The 21,883-nt window shown below is 42.3% G+C and overlaps 1 protein-coding gene across 17 annotated transcripts in view; it reads right to left on the bottom strand.

Moving 5' to 3' along the window:
- CA3H20orf173 (chromosome A3 C20orf173 homolog) overlaps positions 1–21,883 on the bottom strand; it is a 30,452-nt gene that overhangs the window by 3,870 nt on the left and 4,699 nt on the right. For 7 of the 17 annotated variants that reach the window (XR_006595212.1, XR_006595211.1, XR_002740994.2 and 4 more), the window contains 6 exons: positions 21,533–21,711; positions 21,275–21,452; positions 20,182–20,389; positions 8,087–8,312; positions 3,450–3,644; positions 3,029–3,148 (listed from right to left, as the gene is read on the bottom strand). Coding sequence is in view for 1 of the 17 variants with exons in the window: in XM_023251301.2 (XP_023107069.1) it covers positions 20,333–20,389; positions 21,275–21,452; positions 21,533–21,708 (411 nt within the window). In the remaining 16 variants the exon portion in view is untranslated. Of the gene's footprint in view, positions 1–1,728; positions 2,528–3,028; positions 3,149–3,248; positions 3,299–3,449; positions 3,645–8,086; positions 8,313–20,090; positions 20,390–21,274; positions 21,453–21,532; positions 21,712–21,883 lie in introns of those variants that run through there. The other 10 variants (XR_006595215.1, XR_002740992.2, XR_006595213.1 and 7 more) reach the window with 10 other exon arrangements.

Below are 21,883 nucleotides of genomic sequence, written 5' to 3'. Positions count from 1 at the left end.
ACTGTCGGCGCAGAGCCCGATGCAGAGCTCAAACCCACAAACTGTGAGATCATGACCTGAACCCAAGTTGAACACTTGACTGACTGTGCCACCCAGGTGTCCCTTTTTGACCCCTCTTGAGGAAAGAATCTACAGGAAAACTTTTTGATGTGGTTAAAAGTAAATTTCTATCTAACCAAACTTTTTTTCTTTTATTTAAAATGAAACCAATGCATGTACATGGTTACAAAATGAAGTAGAAAAGAAGGTAGCAGTTTCCCATCCAGTTCTTTTCCAACCTCTCTCCAGGGGCAACCAATTTTTTAAGACTCTATTTATAGGGTGCCTGGGTGGCTCAGCCAGATGAGCATCTGACTCTTGATTTTGGCTCAGGTCATGATCCCAGGGTCACAGGATCAAGCCCACATCAGGCTCCATGGTGAGCTTGGAGCCTGCTTGAGATTCTCTCTCTTTCTCCCTCTGCCCCTCTCCCAAACACTCTCTCACTCTCTCTCTAAAATAAAAAAAATTTAAAGACTCTATTTTTACACTTGATCTCATCCAAAAGCCTGAGAAGCGATAAAGACTCTATTTTTAGAGTGGGCAACTTTATTCCTCTAAATACCTGTAATATGTTTTATGATGTCATAATAGGTCCAGTATGCAGAATAACATGGTAATAGGTAGTAGCACTGCTCACACCTTTGGGGATCCTTGGGCTCTGGCTCCAAACTAGACATCCCATACACCTCAGTGCCCTTGGGGAGGTGGGTACATGTGCTCTTGGCTGTATGAGGGATATTTGCATTATTTTAGTGTGTGTATGTGCTTTGAGGGCAGCCAAGGAGGTAGAACATAGTGGATATTTGCTTTGTATACCCAGCAACCAAACACCCTCATTAGCGGAGGCTATTTGGTTACCCTGAACTACTGTTTCTATAAAAACAGCAGGATAAATGCTCCCTCTCCCCCGAGTTGATAGTTTCCTCTAACAAATTGTTTTTATTTCTGAGTATCATTATGGACTCAAGGATTCTTTGTATATTCACTGTGATTCCATCATGACAATGGCTGTTTTTAATGTTGAAATCTTCCCAACTATGATGTCTAGATTTTCCTGGTACTTTTCCTCTACAGATCTGGAATCATTTCATGGGAAAGAAGTATTTAGAAAACAAAATCTGAGTTCCAGGATTGATCATTTCTACGGATATGTTATGGCTTTTAGACCATTCAGATAACAGAGCAGAAAATGTATTTGGAAAATCGTGAGTTTATGGTGATGTGGGTTGCACAGCAATGTGAATGTACTTAATGCCACTGAACTATACACTTTAGAATGGTTAAAATGTAAATCTTACGTATATTTTGCCACAATAAAAAATAATTTGAAAATTGAGTTTATAATATTTCGTTTGAATTTAATGTCACAGAGTTTTTACTATACCTGTTTGACTTTGTATTTGGTTCCTAATAATATTAATATAATTACTTATTTACTTTATTCCATGATACCCATTATATAGTTTCAAAAATAATACTAATATTATAATAAATCTGCTAAGTGAAGTGAAAATTTTTTTCAATGCTTATTTTTGAGAGAGAGAGAGAGACAGAGCACGAGTGGGGGAGGAGCAGAGAGAGAGGGAGACACAGAATCTGAAGCGGCTCCAGTCTCTGAGTTGTCAGCACAGAGCCCGACATGGGGCTCGAACTCACCAGCCATGAGATCATGACCTAAGCTGAAGTTGGACACCCAACCGACTGAGCCACCCAGGTGCCCCGCTAAGTGAAGTTTAAATTTTCTTTATAGTTCTTTTTGTCTACAGAATATATCCTGTAAAGGATACATAGTGTATTGAGTTCCAAAGGAACTTGAAATAATTCTTTTCCCTGGTGCTTATATTACCAATCTGATAGGCAGTTAGGTCCATTTGATTTGTTCTCAACTTTAGGGTTTGCTTTTTCCTCTTTCATTTGATTATATTTTTTGGTTATACACACACACACACACACACACACACACACACATATACACATATAATGTGACATATGCATATAAATGTCATATGGGGACATGTTTGCTGTATATATATATGTACATATATATATGTATATATATACACACACACACATATATATACACACACACACATATAATGTGACATATGCATATAAATGTCATATGGGGACATATTTGCTGTTAGAATGCAGCCTTTAATACCACCAGGAATCCATTGGGAGGAATAAGCTACAGTTTTATTTAGCAGCAGAGTGATTTATATCCAGGGTCACCTGAAACCCTCGTCCCTCACTGATACTCCATGGTCCCCTTGACTACCTGTCAGCCTCCTGGGGCTTCCAATGGGCTGAACAGGCTGGAAAACATCTCAGTTGTAGACAACAACTTTCCCCTCACACTCCAGCTTAAAGATGACCTTTTGCTCTTCTTTGAAACTGTGCATGTTACTCTTGAGCCATTATTTATCATCCCAGTAATGGGACAACCTCATGAGCTTTGTCTATCCCAAAAACCAAATAAGGATACCTGGGAAATAGGATAAGACAGGAGAGGGGCACAGGGTCACAGGCTGGATCCTGTCCTGCCTCCATGCCCACCAATCATCCTTTAGCAAATATTCATTTAACATCTAGTGTGATAGTCTTCCTTTTGGACCTCGGAGGAGAACAGAGCTCACCTTCTCCAGGGAAGACACACTCTGAACACACAGTATGACCCCGGAGCCCAGTAAAGAGAGTGTCAATGAGTTGTTCCTGATTATATTGGAGGAAAAGAGGATTCCCCAGGGAAACAAGAGAAGGGCATTCCAGGCAGAGGCAGCAGTGTGTGAGAAGGCAAGAGGGATCTAGTGTGTTTGGGGAATGCCAAGAAGCACAGTGTGTGTTTAGGGAGAGAAGGCAGTGGTGGTTAGATCATGAAGGGTCTTAAAAGCCAGGCAAAGAACTTTAGACTCAACCTGAAGTCCCTGGGAAAATGGACATTTTTGGCAGAAGGATGAAGGTCAGTGAGTTGAAGAAGTTGTCTTACCTGGTCACATGTGTGCAGGGCATACAACAAACCCACGAACCCCAAGGATGGAAACCAACTGTGTTTCCCCAGCCAACAATGCTGGACATACTGGAGAAAGTTGAGGCTGATCACCAAGACCTAGAGAATATAAGGGAGAGTGCTGACCTGAAGGGCATCCGGTGGCTGCCCACAGCCACATCATCCTGCTCCTCCCCCTTTACCCTCCTGGATCCCTCACCTTGTCTTTGCTCTTGCTACTTCCACTGGGGGACCTGGACTATCTGAAAGCTAAAAAGGGATTGGGATGTGGGAATTTTAGAGTCATTTGACACAGAAGCCCCCAAGCTTAGGTAAGCCTTGAGGGTGCCCCAAAATTCAGCAAGGGTCCCTCTGGAGTCCCCACTGTCACCCTCTGCAATGGCTCCACTCACTGCCATACCCAGGGTTTACTGGGCTTCTGAAGCTCTGTTCCCGCAGCACTTCCATAAACCACTTTAGACCAGATGAATTCAGAGGAAGCAGCAGCAGTTGGGTGCCAGGATCCTGTGTGCTAGCCATCTCAGGGTACATAATGCGCATGGTGGTTTTGTTCCCCACATCCATCTCAAAGCCTTGGACAGGGGCCTGGTTCATCCTAGAAAGGAGAGCAGAGTGGAGATTTGGGGGAAGAAGGGGATTTGGTCTGACCTTCCTGGTCTCCACCTCCTACTCTGCACCCACCTGAGGACCATGCCATGTTGGTTAATCCTAAATCCATGGCCAGAGCCCCGTAGGAACCTTGAGTTTCCAACCACTGCACAGGTCCGGCAGCTGGGCCCTGCATAGCCCTATGCATGTCTGGGAGACTTTTCTACTGGCTGCTGGTCCTGATCCTCAAACTCTTTCTTTGACTTGACACCCTGAAGTTCAGAAAAGCATAGGAGGGAGGAATAGGGGCTCATCTCAGACTCACTATCTTTGGAAGAAGATTAGAGCTTGGGACCGTGAAGGGAAAGATGGGCAGAGCATGGTGTTGGGAGCAGGGACTGGACAGAGACCAAGACTGTGTACTGACCAACCACAATATCAGAGCATCAGAGGACATGGGCTCTTTTGACTTCTGCACAGGCTCAATGGCCCTTTCGAAGCATTCATCAAACCAGTCAGATCCTCCAGGTGTGTGGAGGCAGGCAGGGCACTCAAAGATCTCAGATGAACACACACTTTCTGAAAGATCTGAAGCATTGGCAGGATTCTGGCCTTGACTGTATTCTGGCCTTTTCATGGAGGTCATTCTGGCTGAATTCCTGGCTCAGGAAGGAGGCTATCAGACACAATGTAAGCATACAGGCAGCTACCAGACTCCACTTCAAGTATCGAACCCTCATCTCTGGCATCCACGATGGTGCCCCAGCAGACAGTAGTTTAGCTCTGACACCTGGTACTGGGAAGGAGGAGGGGCTGGGGCCAACAGACCAGTGCCCCCTGTCCTGATGGCTTCTGTTCCTCCCCTAACCTTTCACACCACATCTCAGTCCCAACACCTCACCTCTTGCTTCCTCAGCCGCCTGCTAAATGCTAAAAGGAAATCTGCTAAGGTCTGGGGTGGAGGTTGAGAAGAAGGGAGAGGTGACACCTGTGTTCTGTGGTCTCCCAGAGGAGATTGATACCCAGTGAGGTCTTTCATGCCAGCCCAGTTATAACAGGGACCTCATCACAGACACCACATTGTGACCTCCACTATGAAGGCTTATTGGCAAGTCCCCCTTCTTCACTTTGGCATTCAGCCCAGAGCCCAGCTGACAAGGGAGGCTTGGAAGTCAAGTGTCAAGGGAACAAGAGGGTGAGGAGGGAATGGGTATGTGCCAAGTCTGATGTAGACGAGCAGGAGACAGAGAAGGGAAAGGAAGGGCCATTTGGAACCATCTGGGTCAGAGAAAATTTATTATATTGACAAATTCATGATAGATGAATACTTGGTCTATTTAACTCTTTTTTTTTTTAACTTTTTAATGTTTATTTATTTTTGAGAGAGAGAGAGAGAACGAGTTAGGGAAGGGCAGAGGGAGAGAGAGACACAGAACCTAAAGCAGGCTCCAGGCTCTGAGCTGTCAGCACAGAGCCCGACGCGGAGCTCAAATTCACGAACAGTGAGATCATGACCTGAACCGAAGTCAGGTGCTTAATCGACTGAGCCACCCAGGTGCCCCTGGTCTCTTCTACTCTTAAAACCTCTCAAGCATTGAATTCAATTTCTTTTTGACAATTATCACCAAGGTAAATACCCACAAATTATTTTTTCTTTTTTTTTTTTCAACGTTATTTATTTATTTTTGGGACAGAGAGAGACAGAGCATGAACGGGGGAGGGGCAGAGAGAGAGGGAGACACAGAGTCGGAAACAGGCTCCAGGCTCTGAGCCATCAGCCCAGAGCCCGACGCGGGGCTCGAACCCACGGACCGCGAGATCGTGACCTGGCTGAAGTCGGACGCTTAACCGACTGCGCAACCCAGGCGCCCCAATTTTTTCAAAACAAAACCAAAACAAATCACATTGTCCACAAAGGCTTTTAACATGAAGCAACTGCCCTCATTCCTCTTTACCTGAGGCCTCTCCTCAGAGGCGTCCTCTTTTTTTAAAAAAAAAATTTTTTTTAATGTTTTATTTATTTTTGAGACAGAGAGAGACAGAGCGTAAGCAGGGGAGGGGCAGAGAGAAAATGAGACACAGAATCCAAAGCAGGCTCCAGGCTCTCAGCTGTCAGCACAGAGCCGGATGCAGGGCTCGAACTCTAACTCACAGACAGTGAGATCATGACCTGAGCTGAAGTCGGACGTTTAACCGACTGAGCCACTCAGGCGCCCCAGAGACATCCTCTTCTGTTCTTCAACATTTGCTTCCGTATTTCTAAATGATTAAAAAAAAAAAAAAATGGGGGAGGGCACCTGGGTGGTTCAGTCGGTTGAGTGTCTGAGTTCGGCTCAGGTCATGATCTCAAGGTTTGTGAGTTCGAGCCCTGCGTCGGTCTCTGTGCTGTCAGCTCAGAGCCTGGAGCCTGCTTCGGATTCTGTGTCTCCTCCTCTCTCTGCCCCTCCCCCACTTGTGATCTGTCTCTGTCTCTCAAAAATAAATGTAAAAAAACCGATATGCTCATACCACTGTATCATGATACTATGTGTACTCTACCCGCTATATACATCATATCATTATGTTTAGTAGTACCCTCTTGGTTACTTTGTAATTTTATATAATGGACCCTAACATCTATTTCTCATTCTGTAGCTACAAGACAAGATTTCTTGAATCCCTTCTCTCCGAGAATGTTGTGCCATACACTTCTATTTGTCAATTATCTTCCCTTTACACATCCCAACATTGGTATTTTGAACTTCTACATCAAGGATAATATTTACATTCTGTTGTGTCATTAAGCTTCATGTGCTTTGTCTCTAGCGGTGCTATCCCAAAGAAATATGTGAACCAATATTTAATGTCTAAATATTGTCATTTCAACATGTATGCAATATAAAAATATTATTGAGATATTTTGCATTCTCCTTGCTTGAAACTTAAGTCTCCTTTTTTAAAAAATATATTTATTTTTGGGAGAGTGCAAGCGGGGCAAGAGGCAGAGAGAGGGGGACAGAGAATCCCAAGCAGGCTCTGCACTGACAGGCTGACAGCAGCGAGCCCGAAGTGAGGCTTGAATTCGTGAACTGCAAGATCATGACCTGATCTGAAGTCAGACACTCAACCGACTGAGCCACCCAGGCACTCTGAAACAAAGTCTTCTAAATCCAAATTGTATTTTACACTCACGATATATCTAAATTTGAGTACTCAGTTTTCATCAAATACATGATCTATACATTTTATAAAATTTGATAATATAAAAAGTAGATTTACATATCCAAGTTATAACAAGTATACGTAAAGGTTTTCCAATAACTGAATTGTGTTCACTTTTAAATTCAGACTAATGAAAATTTTTATTTCTTACTTGCACTAGCTACATTTCACATGCTCATCCACCATATTGGATGGCAGAGAACTATAGTCCATAACTATATAGAACTATATAGTCCATAACTATAGATTCTAAAAGTCCAAATTCTATTATCATGTTCACATTATTATGACTAGACAAATATTTTTTCCTATAGAGTCTAGTAGTGAACTAGGACTACTTTCCTTTTACTGTTCATTATAATTTCCTAAGAAAGGCTATATAGAAGATAAACGTTTTGAATCCTTGCATGTCTAGAAAAGCCATTTTTCTGCTTACAGTGGGTAGAATTGTGTCCCTGAAAAAAATATGTTCAGGTCCTGGCCCCTGGTACCTGTAAATGTGACCTTATTTGGAAATAGGGTATTTGCAAATGTAATTGAGCTAGAAAAAAATTCATGCTGGATTAGGATTGGCCTTAATCCAATGACTGGTGTCCTTATAAAATGAGGAAAATTTGGGAACCAAAGACACAGGGGAGAGTTCCATAGAACAGATTCCCCCTCAGAACCTCCAGAAGGGACCAACCTGAATTTTGGACTTCTAGCTTCCAGAACTATGAGAGAATATAAATTTCTGTTGTTTTAAGCTACCTAGGGGTGCCTGGGGTGGCTCAGTCGGTTAAGCATCCGACTTCAGCTCAGGTCACGAACTCACTGTGAGTTCAAGCCCCATATAAGGCTCTGCATTGACAACTTGGAGCCTGCTTAGGATTCTTTCTCTTCCCTCTCTCTACCCCTCCCCTGATTAAGCTCACACATGCTCTCTCTCTCTCTCAAAATTAATTAATTAAAATAAAATAAAATAAAATAAAATAAAATAAAATAAAGGATAAAAGAGAGGATTCGTGGGGACCTAGGTGGCTCAGTCAATTAGGTATCAAGTCTTGGTTTCGGTTCAGGTCATGATCTTGCTGTTCGTGAGTTCAAGCCCCACACTGGGCTCAGTGCAGAGCCTACTTGGGATTCTCTCTCTCTTTCTCTCTCTCTCTTTCTCTCTCTCTCTCTCTCTCTCTCTCTCTCTCTCTCTCTTTCTCTCTTTCTTCCCCCCTACCTCTCAAAATAAATAAATGAACTTAAAAACAAAGTTACCTATTTTGTGCTAATTTGTTATGGGAGCCCTGGAGACCACAATGTCCTTAGGCTTGATTGATAGTTTGGCTGGGTGTAAAAGATCCTAGGTTGCAAAAGTAGCTCCAGAGCCTGATGGCATATTCCATCATCTTCCAGACTCCAGTGCTGTTGGCAGAAGTGTGATGTTTGATCCTTGTTATCTGTGTTAGTTGGAATTCTTGGTCTCAGAAACAGAAACAAACTGCTAAAAATTTAAGCAGAAAAACAACTCATTGGTTAAACATCTAACAGTTTACAGAATAGTTATGAAATCTAGAGAATCAGTCTGAGGCAAGACATAGCCAAAGACGACCCCAGGAATGACCCAACCTGGAATGTCACAACTATTGCCACCACAACCAGATTCTCGATGCTGTGGGACACTATAGTAGTTTCAACATGGCGACAAATTCTTTTCAGGTCTTTCCATGAGGAAGAGGAGTCCATTTCTCCATTTCTTGAACCTGAGGTCATGTTATGACTTCATCTAACTAATACCATGCTGCAGAAGTGACAGTGTGTGACTTCATAGCCTCAGCCTTAACAGGCCTTGCATCTCCTAATCTCATTCTCTGGTAATGCCTCCACCAAGAAGTCCAGGATCAAAAATTAGGTTGAGAGGGAAGCCCAGCAACCTAGCAATCCCAGCCATCCCGGCTAGGGCACAGACATGCAAGTGGGGCCATCGGAGACCATGCAGCCTCAACCAAACCACAAGCTATCAGCACCTGCATAAGGGACCACTAGAAAAACTGCCCTATTGATCCATATCATTGCAATAAATAATAATTGTTGTTTTAAGTCACTACATCTTCAGGGAAGTTTCCTATGAAATAATACATAATGGATACAGACATTCTGCCCAGTTCAGACTAGCTATAGAGAATAATCTCTTACTCTGCACTTTCACATCATGACATCAAGTTTCAAAGTTCATGAAAGAACCATATGATTGAACCCACGTAGGTCACATGTCCATGCTCTCACTTCGATGAGGCAGGAAGGGGAACTACAGGACCCATTTTGCATTCATTAGTGGGAGGAAGAACCCTGACTCCACTTATCTTGGGTTAGTCTCCAGTAGAAAGAGGCATTGTTTCTCTCTCTCTCATCATAGTGTGTGTTGGAATAGCTATCCTTCCGCCTCTAATTTTTTCTCCCCTCTTTTTGTTGATAGTATGACAAGAGTACTTTTCTGTCATGGATAGCAAGTTACAAATGGCTAAACAGAAATTTATTTCTTATTCATACAAATTCAAAATAGATAGGAATAGGGTAGTGCCTCTATTTCATGAAGTATCCAGGCACTCAATAAAACAGTAACCAAGTCTCCATCATCTTCAACACAGTGATTCTGAGATTTTCATGGGCATCCACACACAGCTGGGTGTTAGGAGAAGAGGAAGAAAATGGTAAGTGGAAGGGAGACTATTTAGACCAGGCACAGAAGTAGCACACAAGATATATGTATGCATACACTGAACAGAAATCAATTACATTGCCATACTAAGTACAAGACAACAGGGAAAACATAGTCTTGTGTTTTCTCGGGAATAACAGATGAGTTTGCTTAACATCAAGCCTGTCTCTGCTGCATTACTATCTCTGTTTCCACATTCACCTTACTGTATGTCTACTCTCAGCATCAGTTCTTGTTCAGAATACCAGATCAAACTTGCTAGCTGGTGACTTCTGAGTGTTTCTCCAAGATTTATTTGTTTTTTTAACCTCCAGTTGAATTAGTTTCACCAAATTTAAGGTTTTTATTTTTTTTTTTAAGGCCCCAGCACAGGGGCCTGACGTGCGTCCTGACACAGGTCCCGATGCAGGGCTCAAACTCATGACCCTGAGATCAAGACCTGAGCAGAGATCAAGAGTCAGGTGCCTAACTGAATGAACCACCCAGGAGCCCTCAAATTTAAGCTTTTGACATGTGAGGATATTGTTACATTTTTCTGAAAAATTAACCATTCTAAGGGTTGTTTTTTTCAGTCTCTGCCTGATTTTCCTTCAAAAACATTAGGCTGCTTTTAAAAATCTTAATGCTTATCTGTAAGATTAAAACTACTTTGAGGGTGCCCTGCTGGCTCAGTCAGTGGAGCATGTGACTCGATCTTGGGGGTGTGAGTTCAAGTCCTACATTGCGTGTAGAGATTAGTTAAAAAATTTAAAAATCTATAAAAAGACCCTACTCTGTATATGAATATATTCTGCTTTTTATCTCAATGAAATTTTTTCTATTTCATCTTTTTCCAGTTTCATTGATATAATTGTCATATAACGTTGTATTAGCTTAAGGTATTCAACAAAATGATTTAATATGTTTATATTGTGAAATAGTTGCCACAATAAGTTTAGTTAACCTCCATCACCTCACATAGTTAGAATTTTTTTTTCTTGGGATGAAGACTTTCAAGATCTACTTTCTTAGATTCAAATATACAATATCATACTGCTAACTATAGTTACCATGTTGTACATTACATCCCCAGAATTTATAACTGGAAGTTTGTGCCTTTTGACCACCTTTACCCATTTCCCCCACCCCCATCACTCACTTCTGATAACCACCAATCTGCTCTCTATTTCTATGAGTTTGTTGTTTTTAGTCTCCACATATAAGTGAGATCATGCGATATTTATCTTTCTCTGTCTGAATTATTTCACTTAGGGTAATGCCCTCAAAGTCTATCCATGTTGTTGCAAATGGCAGGATTTCCTTCTTTTGTGGCTAAATTTTAGATAGATAGTTAGATATAGTTAGATAGATATAGTTAGATATACAGATATACAGATATGTACAGATATACATATATATATGTTATATATATTATATATATACATATATATGTATATATATATATATAATATTTTCTTTATTCATCCATTGATGGACTCTTAGGTTGTCTCAATGTCTTGGCAATTGTAAATAATGCTGCAGTAAATGTGGAGGTGCAGATATCTCTTTGAGGTCCTGTTTTTCCTCTGGATATATACCCATAGTGGAATTTCTAGATTATAAGGTAGTTCTATTTTCAACTTTTGAGGAAACCCCATACTGTTTTCCACAGCAGCTGCACCAATTTACATTGCTACCAACAGAGTACAAGAGTTCTCTTTTCTCTGTAGCCTCGCCAACACTTGTTATCTTGTTTTTTTTATGATAACCATTCTCTTTAAGTCCTCCTCCCTTTCATTTATTTTTTTTTTTTTTATTTGACAGAGCAGAAGCAGGAGAGAGGGGCAGAGGGCAGAGAGCGAGGGAGAGAGAACCTCTCCATGCCCAGCATGGAGCCCAACATGAGGCTGGATCCCACGACCCTGGGATCATGACCTGAGCCAAAATCAAGAGTCAGACGCCCAACTGACTGAGCCACCTGGGCGCCCCAAAGAGTTATTCTGACAGATGTGAGGTGATATCTTGCTGTGTGTTTTTTTTATTTAAGATTTTATTTATTTAATTTTTAAGTAGGCTCTATGCCCATCGTGGAAATCATACTACCAGCCTGAGATCAAGAGTCCCATGCTCTACTGACTGAGTCAGTCAGGCACCCTGTTCACTATAGTTTCGATTTGCATTTCCCTGATGATGAGTGATGCTGAGCATTTTTATGTACCTGTTGGCACTTTGTAGGTCTTCTTTAGAAAACTGTCTATTTAGTTTCTATGCCCATTTTTCAATTGGATTGTTCATTTTTTTGCTATTGAGTTGCAGGAGTTCTTTATATATTTTGGATATTAACACCTTATCAGATACATGATTTGCAAATATTTTCTCCTATTCTGTAGTTTCCCTTTTCATTTTGTTGATTTCCTTTGCTGTGCAGAAGCTTTTTAGTTTGATGTGGTCCCACTTGTTTCTATTTGCCTGTATTGCCTTTGACAAAAGGCTAGTATTATAGCTAGAAAGCTATTAGCCTCGCATGCAACTTTCTTTAGTGAGTTCATGCATATCTGAACTTGTCAGCAGTTCTTCCACACATCTAAAATTAAATTCTAATTACTGGGGCACCTGGGTGTCTCAGTTGGTTGAGCGCCTGACTTCGGCTCAGGTCATGATCTCACAGCTCGTGAGATCGAGCCCTGCGTCAGGCTTTGTGCTGACAGCTCGGAGCCTGGGGCCTGCTTCAGATTCTGTGCCTTGCTCTCTCTCTGCCCCAACCCACTCACATTCTGTCTCTGTCTCTCTCAAAAATAAACATTAAAAAAAATTCTAATTACTATAATTTTTTTGTTATGGTAAAAACTATATAACATAAAATTTACCATCTAAACCATTTTTAAGTGTGCAGTTCAGTATATTTACATTTTGAAAGAGATCTCCAGAACTTTTTCATCTTGCAAAATTGAACAATAATTTCCCATTCCCACCTCCCCCACCAGCCCCTGGAAACCACCATTATACTTTCTGTTCCTATGAATTTAACTACTCTAGATATTTCGTGTAAGAGGAATCATACAGTATTTGTCTTTTTGTGTGTGCTTTATTTCACTTAGTATGTCTTCAAATTGTATTAAAATATTAAATACATATAAAAGAATAGAAAAGAATAGAAAAGAAAAATACTCATGTACCTAACTTTTTTTTAATTTTTATATTTTTTAGCGTTTTTCATTTTTGAGAGACGGAGAGAGACAGAGCATCTGGGCAAGGGGCAGAGAGGCAAAGAGGGAGACACAGAAATCTAAGCAAGCTCCAGGCCCTGAGTCCTGAGGCGGAGCTTGAACTCATAGACCCCAAGATCATGACCTGAGCTGAAGTCAGACCCTTAACCGACTAAGCTACACCCCTCCCACGTACCTATCTTAATGAATATAACATCATAAATATCATTGAAGGCCCTTGGTGTTCCTTCTTCCTTGCCAGATGTTAACACTATGGAGAATTTTGTATTTATCATTCCCTTGGCTTTTTCTTTTTACAATATCTATGTATATCTAAACATTATTTAATTTTGTATGTTTTCGAACATTGTATATGCAATCACACTATATGCACTTTTGTGCAACTGCTTTTTTTGTTGAGGTGAAAGTCACATAACATACAATGAACATACATAACACAATGAACCATTTAAGAGTACAATTCAGTGGCATTTAGTTATTCACAATGTTATGTAGCCACCAGCTCTCTCTACTTACAAGACTTTTTCAACACCCCATACAAACACTCTGTACCCATTAAATAATCACTTACTAGTCTCTCCTGTCCCCAGCCCCTGGTTACCATTGATTTTTCTGTTTCTATGGATTTTCCTGTTCCAGATATATCATATAAAAGGGATCATACAAAATGTGATCTTTTGCGTATGGCTTCTTTCACTTAGCTTAATGTTTTTGAGGTTCTTCTAAGACGTAGCACGTATTAATACTTTACCCCTTTTTAAGTTTATTTATTTTGAAAGAGAGCGAGTGTGCACATACACATCAGAGAGGGGCAGAGACAAAGGGAGAGAGACAATCCCAAACTGACAGCGTGGAGTCCAACGTGGGGCTCAGTCCCATGAACCGTGAGATCATGACCTGAGCTGAAATCAAGAGTCAGACGCTTAACTAAGCCACCCAGGAGCCCCAGTACTTGGCTCCTTTTGATGGCTGAATAATATCACATTGTATGCACATACATTCGTTTATCCATTCACCCACCGATAGTCATTTGGGTTGTTTCCACCTTTTTCAACTATTGTAAATGCTGCTGCTGATCAACATTTGTGTACACGTGTCTGTGTGAACATATGTTTCTGTTTCTCTTGCGTATCCGTGGAAAAGTAGAACTGCTGGTGAATATGGTTAATTCTATGTTCAACTTTCTGAGGAACTGCCAAACTGTTTTCCACAGCAGGAAGGCAATGAGCTGCTGCGCAGGAGCTCGCTGGCCTTATCACATACTCACCACGCTCATGTCACTGCAGGACAGCGATGAAGACTTAGTTTGGGCTCCAGTTCTAGCAAAACATAACCTGAAAGCTCTCCTGCTACAGAAATCCAGAACTGCCGGTCAAAATACAGTATTACATTTTTTTAGTTGTATTCATTTTTTAATGTGTAAGATGGGTCTGTGGTATACAGTCCAAAAGGTACAGAAAGTAAGTGAAAGGAAAGAATCCATCCCCACCTTATTCCCCGCTTATTCTCCAGAGATAACTTCTATCCCCAGACACAACCACCATTCCTAATTAGTCTTGTGTATCCTTCCTGAATTCGTTGAAAATTTTATGAACATACAAATTGTTTTAATAAGAACTTTTTTGTTTTCTAAATTTTTTATGTTTTATTTATTTTATAGAGAGAGACAGAGACAGAGTACGAGTTGGAGAGGGGCAGAGAGAGAAGGAGATAGAAACTGAAGCAGGCTCCAAGCTCTGAGCTGTCAGCACAGAGCCAGACCCAGACGCTGGGCTCAAACTCATGAACCACAAGATCATGACCTGGACCGAAGTTGGGTGCTTAACTGACTAGGCCACCCAGATGCCCCTAGTAAAAACTATTTTAAACGCAGAGTAGAGGTCAAACAAAAAATATTTGGAAGTCTCCAGATGAAAAAAGAACCGAAAAACAGTACAGAGAGTGCTTGCGCTGCCTGAGGGGCCCAGGAATTTAGGAGGTAAATGCCTGTGTGGGCAGAGGACCTTGAGCCCAGGGGAGGCAGAGAAGGAATGGGGGCCCTTACAAAACATTGGGAGCCACATGGAGCTGAACCTTCAGCAAAAAGCTAAGCTAGAAACCACCCCCCCCCCCAACTTGGGAATGCAAGCTGGTGTAGCCACTCTGGAAAACAGTATGGAGTTTCCTCAAAAAACTAAAAATAGAGCTACCCTACGACCCAGCAATTGTACTACTAGGCATTTATCCACGGGATACAGGTGTGCTGTTTCGAAGGGACACATGCACCCCCATGTTTATAGCAGCACTATCAACAATAGCCAAAGTATGGAAAGAGCCCAAATGTCCATCGATGGATGAATGGATAAAGAAGATGTGGTGTAGAAAGAGGAGGAGCCAAGATGGCGGAACAGCATGGAAATTTTTTGTGTGTCTCACGTTCATGAAACACAGCCAGACCAACACTAAACCATCCTACACACCTAGAAAACTGATTGGAGAATTAACACAACAATCTGCACAACCTGAGCCACAGAATTCAGCAGGTATGCGGCACGGAATGGTAAATTTGGGGAGCGAGAAGCAGCGGAGGGTAGGGAACCACTTTTGTGGGCGGAGAGACAACAGAGACTGGGGAGCAGGGTGGAGAATACGGGGAAAGCACCCCTCCCCAAAAGCAGCTGGAGACAAAGTGGAAAATTGGAAATAGCCACAGGGACTAAACCAAAAAGGGATAAAGGAGAAAGGGGAGGGTTTAAATTCCATTAAGACTGTAAACAAGGGGAGCACAAAGGCTGCAACCCCGCAGCTCGATACCTGGCCGTGCTCTGGTGGGAAGGGCGAATCCCCAGGAGCAGAGTGGGGTCCGGGAGGTTCTTGAGCCACATGGGGAAAAGTGGTTCCACTGCTGGAAGGACATTTGATAAAGACTGTTGAAGCCACCTGGTCCCAGCAGACCCCAGAAGGCGGCCACATTTGCTGGTGCTTGGGCAAGGTTGGCAAGGGTGAAGCCAGGTACCAGATGTGTGTTGTGATTTTCCATAATCCCTGAAATGCTGCTGCTACACTGTCTCACGAGCTTTTTCTGGGGCGGGCTGGCACCTGGCTGCAGTCTCCGGGCACCGGCAGCAGCAGGGTCCAGCAAGCGTTCCTGGGTGCAGCTGACATTCCGCCATTGCTCATTCGGCCATTGCCGGTGAGACCCTCCCACAGAGGGGCGGAACGGGTCAAAGCCGCAGTCCTTCGGAAATAAGGGGCCAGGAAAAACAGCCACATCTGAGACAAAACTCGTTAGAGAAGTACTGCCTGGGGCCTGGTCACGGAGAGTGAAAAAGCAGGGAGTGGACGATAGCTGAACACAGAGGACGGGTGTCCAGGGCACATGGACCATTCTCCAGAATAGACCATATACTAGGACACAAAGCCCTAAGTAAGTACAAAAAGATCGAGATCATACCGTGCATATTTTCAGACCACAACACTATGAAACTCGAAATCAGCCACAAGAATAATTGTGGAAAGGTAACAAATACTTGGAGACTGAAGAACATCCTACTAAAGAATGAATGGGCTAACCAAGCAGTTAAAGAGGAAATTAAAAAGTATATGGAAGTCAATGAAAATGATACCACCCCCACCCAAAATCTCTGGGACGCAGCAAAGGCAGTTATAAGAGGAAAGTATATAGCAATCCAGGCCTTCCTAAAGAAGGAAGAAAGATCTCAGATATACAACCTAACCTGACACCTTAAGGAGCTAGAAAAAGACCAGCAAATAAAACCCAAAACCAGCAGAAGACAGGAAATAATAAAGATTAGAGCAGAAATTAATGCTATCAAAACAACAACAACAACAACAACAAAAAAAAAAAAACAGTAGAAGAGATCAATGAAACCAGAAGCTGGTTCTTTGAAAGAATTAACCAAATTGATAAGCCACTAGCCAGTTTGATCAAAAAGAAAAAGGAAAGAACCCAAGTAAATAAAATCAAGAATGAAAGAGGAGAGGTCACAACCAACACAATAGAAATAAAAACAATAATAAGAGAATATTATGAGCAATTATATGCCAATAAAATGGGTAATCTGGAAGAAATGGACAAATTTCTAGAAACATATACACTACCAAAACTGAAACAGAAAGAAATAGAAAATTTGAACAGACCCATAACCAGTAAGGAAATTGAATTAGTAATCAAAAATCTGCCAAAAAACAAGAGTCCAGGGTCAGATGGCTTTCCAGGGGAATTCTACCAAACATTTAAGGAAGAGTTAACACCTATTCTCTTAAAACTGTTCCAAAAAATAGAAACAGAAGGAAAACTTCCAAACTCTTTCTATGAAGCCAGCACTACCTTGATTCCAAAACCAGACAGAGATCCCACTAAAAAGGAGAACTATAGACCAATTTCCCTGATGAACATGGATGCAAAAATCCTCAACAAGATATTAGCCAACCGGATCCAACAATACATTAAAAAAATTATTCACCACGACAAAGCGGGATTTATACCTGGGATGCAGGGCTAGTTCAATATCCGCAAAACAATTAACGTGATTCATCACATTAATAAAAGAAAGGACAAGAGCTATATGATCCTCTCAATAGATGCAGAGAAAGCATTTGACAAAATACAGCATCCTTTCTTGATAAAAAAAAAAAACTCAAGAAAGTAGGGATAGAAGGAGCATACCTCGAGAATATAAAAGCCATATATGAACAACCCAATGCTAATATCACCCTCAATGGGGAAAAACTGAGAGCTTTCCCCCTAAGGTCAGGAACAAGACAGGGATGTCCACTCTCACCACTGTTACTCAACATAGTATTGGAAGTCTTAGCCTCTGTAATCAGACAGCACAAAGAAATAAAAGGCATCCAAATCAGCCAGGAGGAAGTCAAACTTTCACTCTTTGCACATGACATGATACTCTACATGGAAAACCCAAAAGATTACACCAAAAAACTGCTAGAATTGATTCATGAATTCAGCAAAGTTGTAGGGTATAAAATCAATGCACAGAAATCGGTTGCATTCCTATACACCAACAATGAAGTGACAGAAAGAGAAATCAAGGAATTGATCCCATTTACAGTTGCACAAAAAACCATAAAATACCTAGGAATAAATCTAACCAAAGAGGTGAAAAATCTATACACTGAAAACTATAGAAAGCTTATGAAAGAAATTGAAGAAAAAAATGGAAAAAGATTCCATGCTTCTGGATAGGAAGAACAAATATTGTTAAAATTTTGATACTACCCAAAGCAATCTACATATTCAATGCGATCCCTATCAAAGTAACACCAGCATTCTTCACAGAGCTAGAATAATCCTAAAATTTGTATGGAACCAGAAAAGACCCCAAATAGCCAAAGCAATCTTTTTTTTTTTTTTTTTTTTTTTACACTTATTTATTTTTGAGACAGAGAGAGAGCATGAACAGGGGAGGATCAGAGAAAGAGGGAGACACAGAATCCAAAACAGGCTCCAGGCTCTGAGCTGTCAGCACAGAGCCCGATGCGGGGCTCGAACCCACGGACCGCGAGATCATGACCTGAGCTGAAGTCGGATGCTTTACCGACTGAGCCACCCAGGCGCCCCCCAAAGCGATCTTGAAAAAGAAAACCAAAGCAGGAGGCATCACAATCCCAGACTTCAAGCCATACTACAAAGCTGTAGTCATCAAGACAGTATGGTACTGGCACAAGAACAGACACTCAGATCAATGGAACAGAATAGAGAACCCAGAAATGGACCCAAAAACGTATGGCCAACTAATCTTTGACAAAGCAGGAAAGAATATCCAATGAAATAAAGACAGTCTCTTCAGCAAGTGGTGCTGGGAAAACTGGACAGCAACATGCAGAAGAATGAACCTGGACCACTTTCTTATACCATACACAAAAATAAACTCAAAATGGATGAAAGACCTAAATGTAATACAGGAAGCCATCAAAATCCTCGAGGAGAAAGCAGGCAAAAACCTCTTTGTCTTGGCCGCAGCAACTTACTCAACACGTCTCTGGAGGCAAGGGAAACAAAAGCAAAAATGAACTACTGGGACCTCATCAAAATAAAAAGCTTCTGCACGGTGAAGGAAACAATCAGCAAAACTAAAAGGCAACTGACAGAATGGGAGAAGATATTTGCAAATGACATCAGATAAAGGGTTAGTATCCAAAATCTATAAAGAACTTATCAAACTCAACACCCAAAAAAACAAATAATCCAGTGAAGAAATGGGCAAAAGACATGAATAGACACTTCTCCAAAGAAGACATCCAGATGGCCAACCGACACATGAAAAAATGCTCAACATCACTCATCATCAGGGAAATACAAATCAAAACCACAATGAGATACCACCTTACACCTGTCAGAATAGCTAACATTAACAACTCAGACAACAACAGACGTTGGTGAGGATGCGGAGAAAAAGGATCTCTTTTGCATTGTTGGTGAGAATGCATGCTGGTGCAGCCACTCTGGAAAACAGTATGGAGGTTCCTCAAAAAACTAAAAATAGAACTACCCTACAACCTAGCAATTGCACTACTAGGCATTTATCCACGGGATACAGGTGTGCTGTTTCAAAGGGACACATGCACCCCCATGTTTATAGCAGCACTATCAACAATAGCCAAAGTATGGAAAGAGCCTAAATGTCCACCGATGGATGAATGCATAAAGAAGATGTGGTATGTATATATATATATATATATATATATATATATATATATATATATATATATATACACACACATACATACACACACACACAATGGAGTATTACTCGGCAATCAAAAAGAATGAAATCTTGCCATTTGCAACTACGTGGATGGAACTGGAGGGTATTATGCTAAGTGAAATTAGAGAAAGACAAATATCATATGACTTCACTCATATGAGGACTTTAAGAGACAAAACAGATGAACATAAGGGAAGGGAAACCAAAATAATATAAAAACAGGGAGGGAGACAAAACAGAAGAGACTCATAAATATGATGGGTTACTGGAGGGGTTGTGGGAGGGGGGATGGGCTAAATGGGTAAGGGTCACTAAGGAATCTACTCCTGAAATCATTGTTGCACTATATGCTAACTAATTTGGATATAAATTTTAAAAAAGAAAAAAGAAAATTAAAAAAGAAAAAACCCACCCCCAGCATAGGATGAAACACTAAGCCTTATCTCTTCATCAGGTAGGAAAAGAGCTTCCCCCAAGAACTCAGTCTGGCCTTGCACTTTGTGTGAGCTTGGGTCTAAATGTACACCACCTCACATGACGTGGGATCAGACAAAAATTAAGGAAAATATTGCCCCTGAGATCTGGATATCAAGATATCCTTCCCTGACATTGTCCTCGTAGGCAACAGATACGACCAGAATTTTATTCAGCACCAGACTGGTCTCCATATAATTTCTTTTTGCCTGTTACCCCCGCTGCTGCTGCTGTCATCCCAACAACCTGCTTTGTTGAGGTCCAAAGGACTAGGACTTGCATGAACTCTGCAGGGTGTCACGTGTGGACAGTGAGCTTGCCCAACACACTGTAGCTGACTTCCATTTCTGCTTCCATGCTCTGTATGGACAAAATCTCCTTGTAATCATTGGTCTGATTAACAGTCATTGTACCCCTTTCTTTGCTTTTCTGATCCAAATCCAAAGTAGGCACCCTGGTGAATGAGAGAGGAGTGTATGTGTCAGTAAGCTGAATCCTGTCTTTGTCCAAGCTCCCCTCATTCAACATCAAGTGTGAAAGACTGCCTCCTAGAGCTGGGAGAACAGAGCTCATATTCTCCAGGGAAGACACACTCTGAACACACAGAGGGGTCCCCTGAGCCCAGAAAACAGAGTATCAACTAGCTGCTCCTCATCATATTGGAGGAAGAGAGGATTCCCCAGGGACACAAGAGAAGGGTATCCCAGGAAAAGGCAGCAGTGTGTGAAAAGGCAGAAGGCAGCTGGTATTCGGGGAACACCAAGAAGCCCATTGTGTGAGCCTGGGAGAGAAGAAGGGAGGGGAGGGGTCAGATTATACACAATCTTGAAAGCCAGGTAGAAATTTTTAGACTTTATGCTGAAGGTATGGAGGAGAGAAGTCTTGTGTGAGAAATGGACAAGACGCTTTCCTAACCTGGTCACAGATGCGCAAGGCACAGACAGAGCCATGAGCCCCAGGAAGGCATACTGGCCCTGGTCATCCAGCCAGCTGCCTTTATTATACCTAAGGAAGGTGGGGCTGATCACCAGGAGGTGGGGAAAAAAGGGAGAGGGGGCTGAACTGGACCCCTTCCCACAGCACCCCACAGCCACATCTTACTCCCTCCCATACCCTTACTGGGTCTTTGCTGTCTTCCATTCCACTAGGGAACTGGACCACCTTCCAAAATCTAAGAGAATTAGGAAGTGGGGGGAGGTTCAGCAGGCTGAGACCTGGGGAGATTCTGCAGATGTCCCCAATTAGCCAGCAGAGGGTGTCCCTGGAGCTCCTCTGTCCTCCCCTGCAATGACCTCCCCTCATCCCCAAACTAAGAACATTTGGGGTCCCAGACCATCACCTCCTCACTTGGAGCATCTGAAGTCCACACCAGACCAGAAAGCTTCAGCAGCAGCAGCAGCAGCAGAAGCAGCAGCTGTCTCCAAGAGCCCTGGCTGCTGGCATTCCCAGGATAGATGAAGCATCCTATGGTTTGGTTCCCCACCTTTTCAATGCTCTGGACAGGGCCCTGGTTCATTCTGGAAAAGAGAGCAGGAACTGCCAGAACTCTGAGGACACCCTTGACCTTCCCACGTCCTGCCCTCTCCCCAGCACACACCCGAAGGCTAGGGTCCACTGGTTGATATTGTTGCCAAGGCCGGAGGCCCGCAGGATCTTGGAGTTCCCCACCAAAGTACAAGTCCCACAGTAGAAATGGAAATGGCTCACTGAGAGTCTGGGAATCCCCTTGAACACCTTTTTCCACATTTTGCCAAAACCACTTGCTGAGTTCATGTCCTGGAAACAGCAGAAGGGAGGAGATTGGGGGTTGGGACCTGGGTATCAGCTCTAGTGGAAAGAAAGCAGATCCGGAGGGTGAGATCCCAGAACTGGCGGTCAGGGGCTGAGGTTGTGAAGATGAGAAGTGTGGGGCATCTGGGTGGCTCGGTCAGTTAAGCGTCTGGCTCTT

Source organism: Felis catus, chromosome A3 (assembly GCF_018350175.1).
Source record: "Felis catus isolate Fca126 chromosome A3, F.catus_Fca126_mat1.0, whole genome shotgun sequence".
In the NCBI taxonomy this organism is placed as follows: domain Eukaryota; kingdom Metazoa; phylum Chordata; class Mammalia; order Carnivora; family Felidae; genus Felis; species Felis catus.
This window is presented reverse-complemented; position numbering and strand designations above follow the sequence as displayed.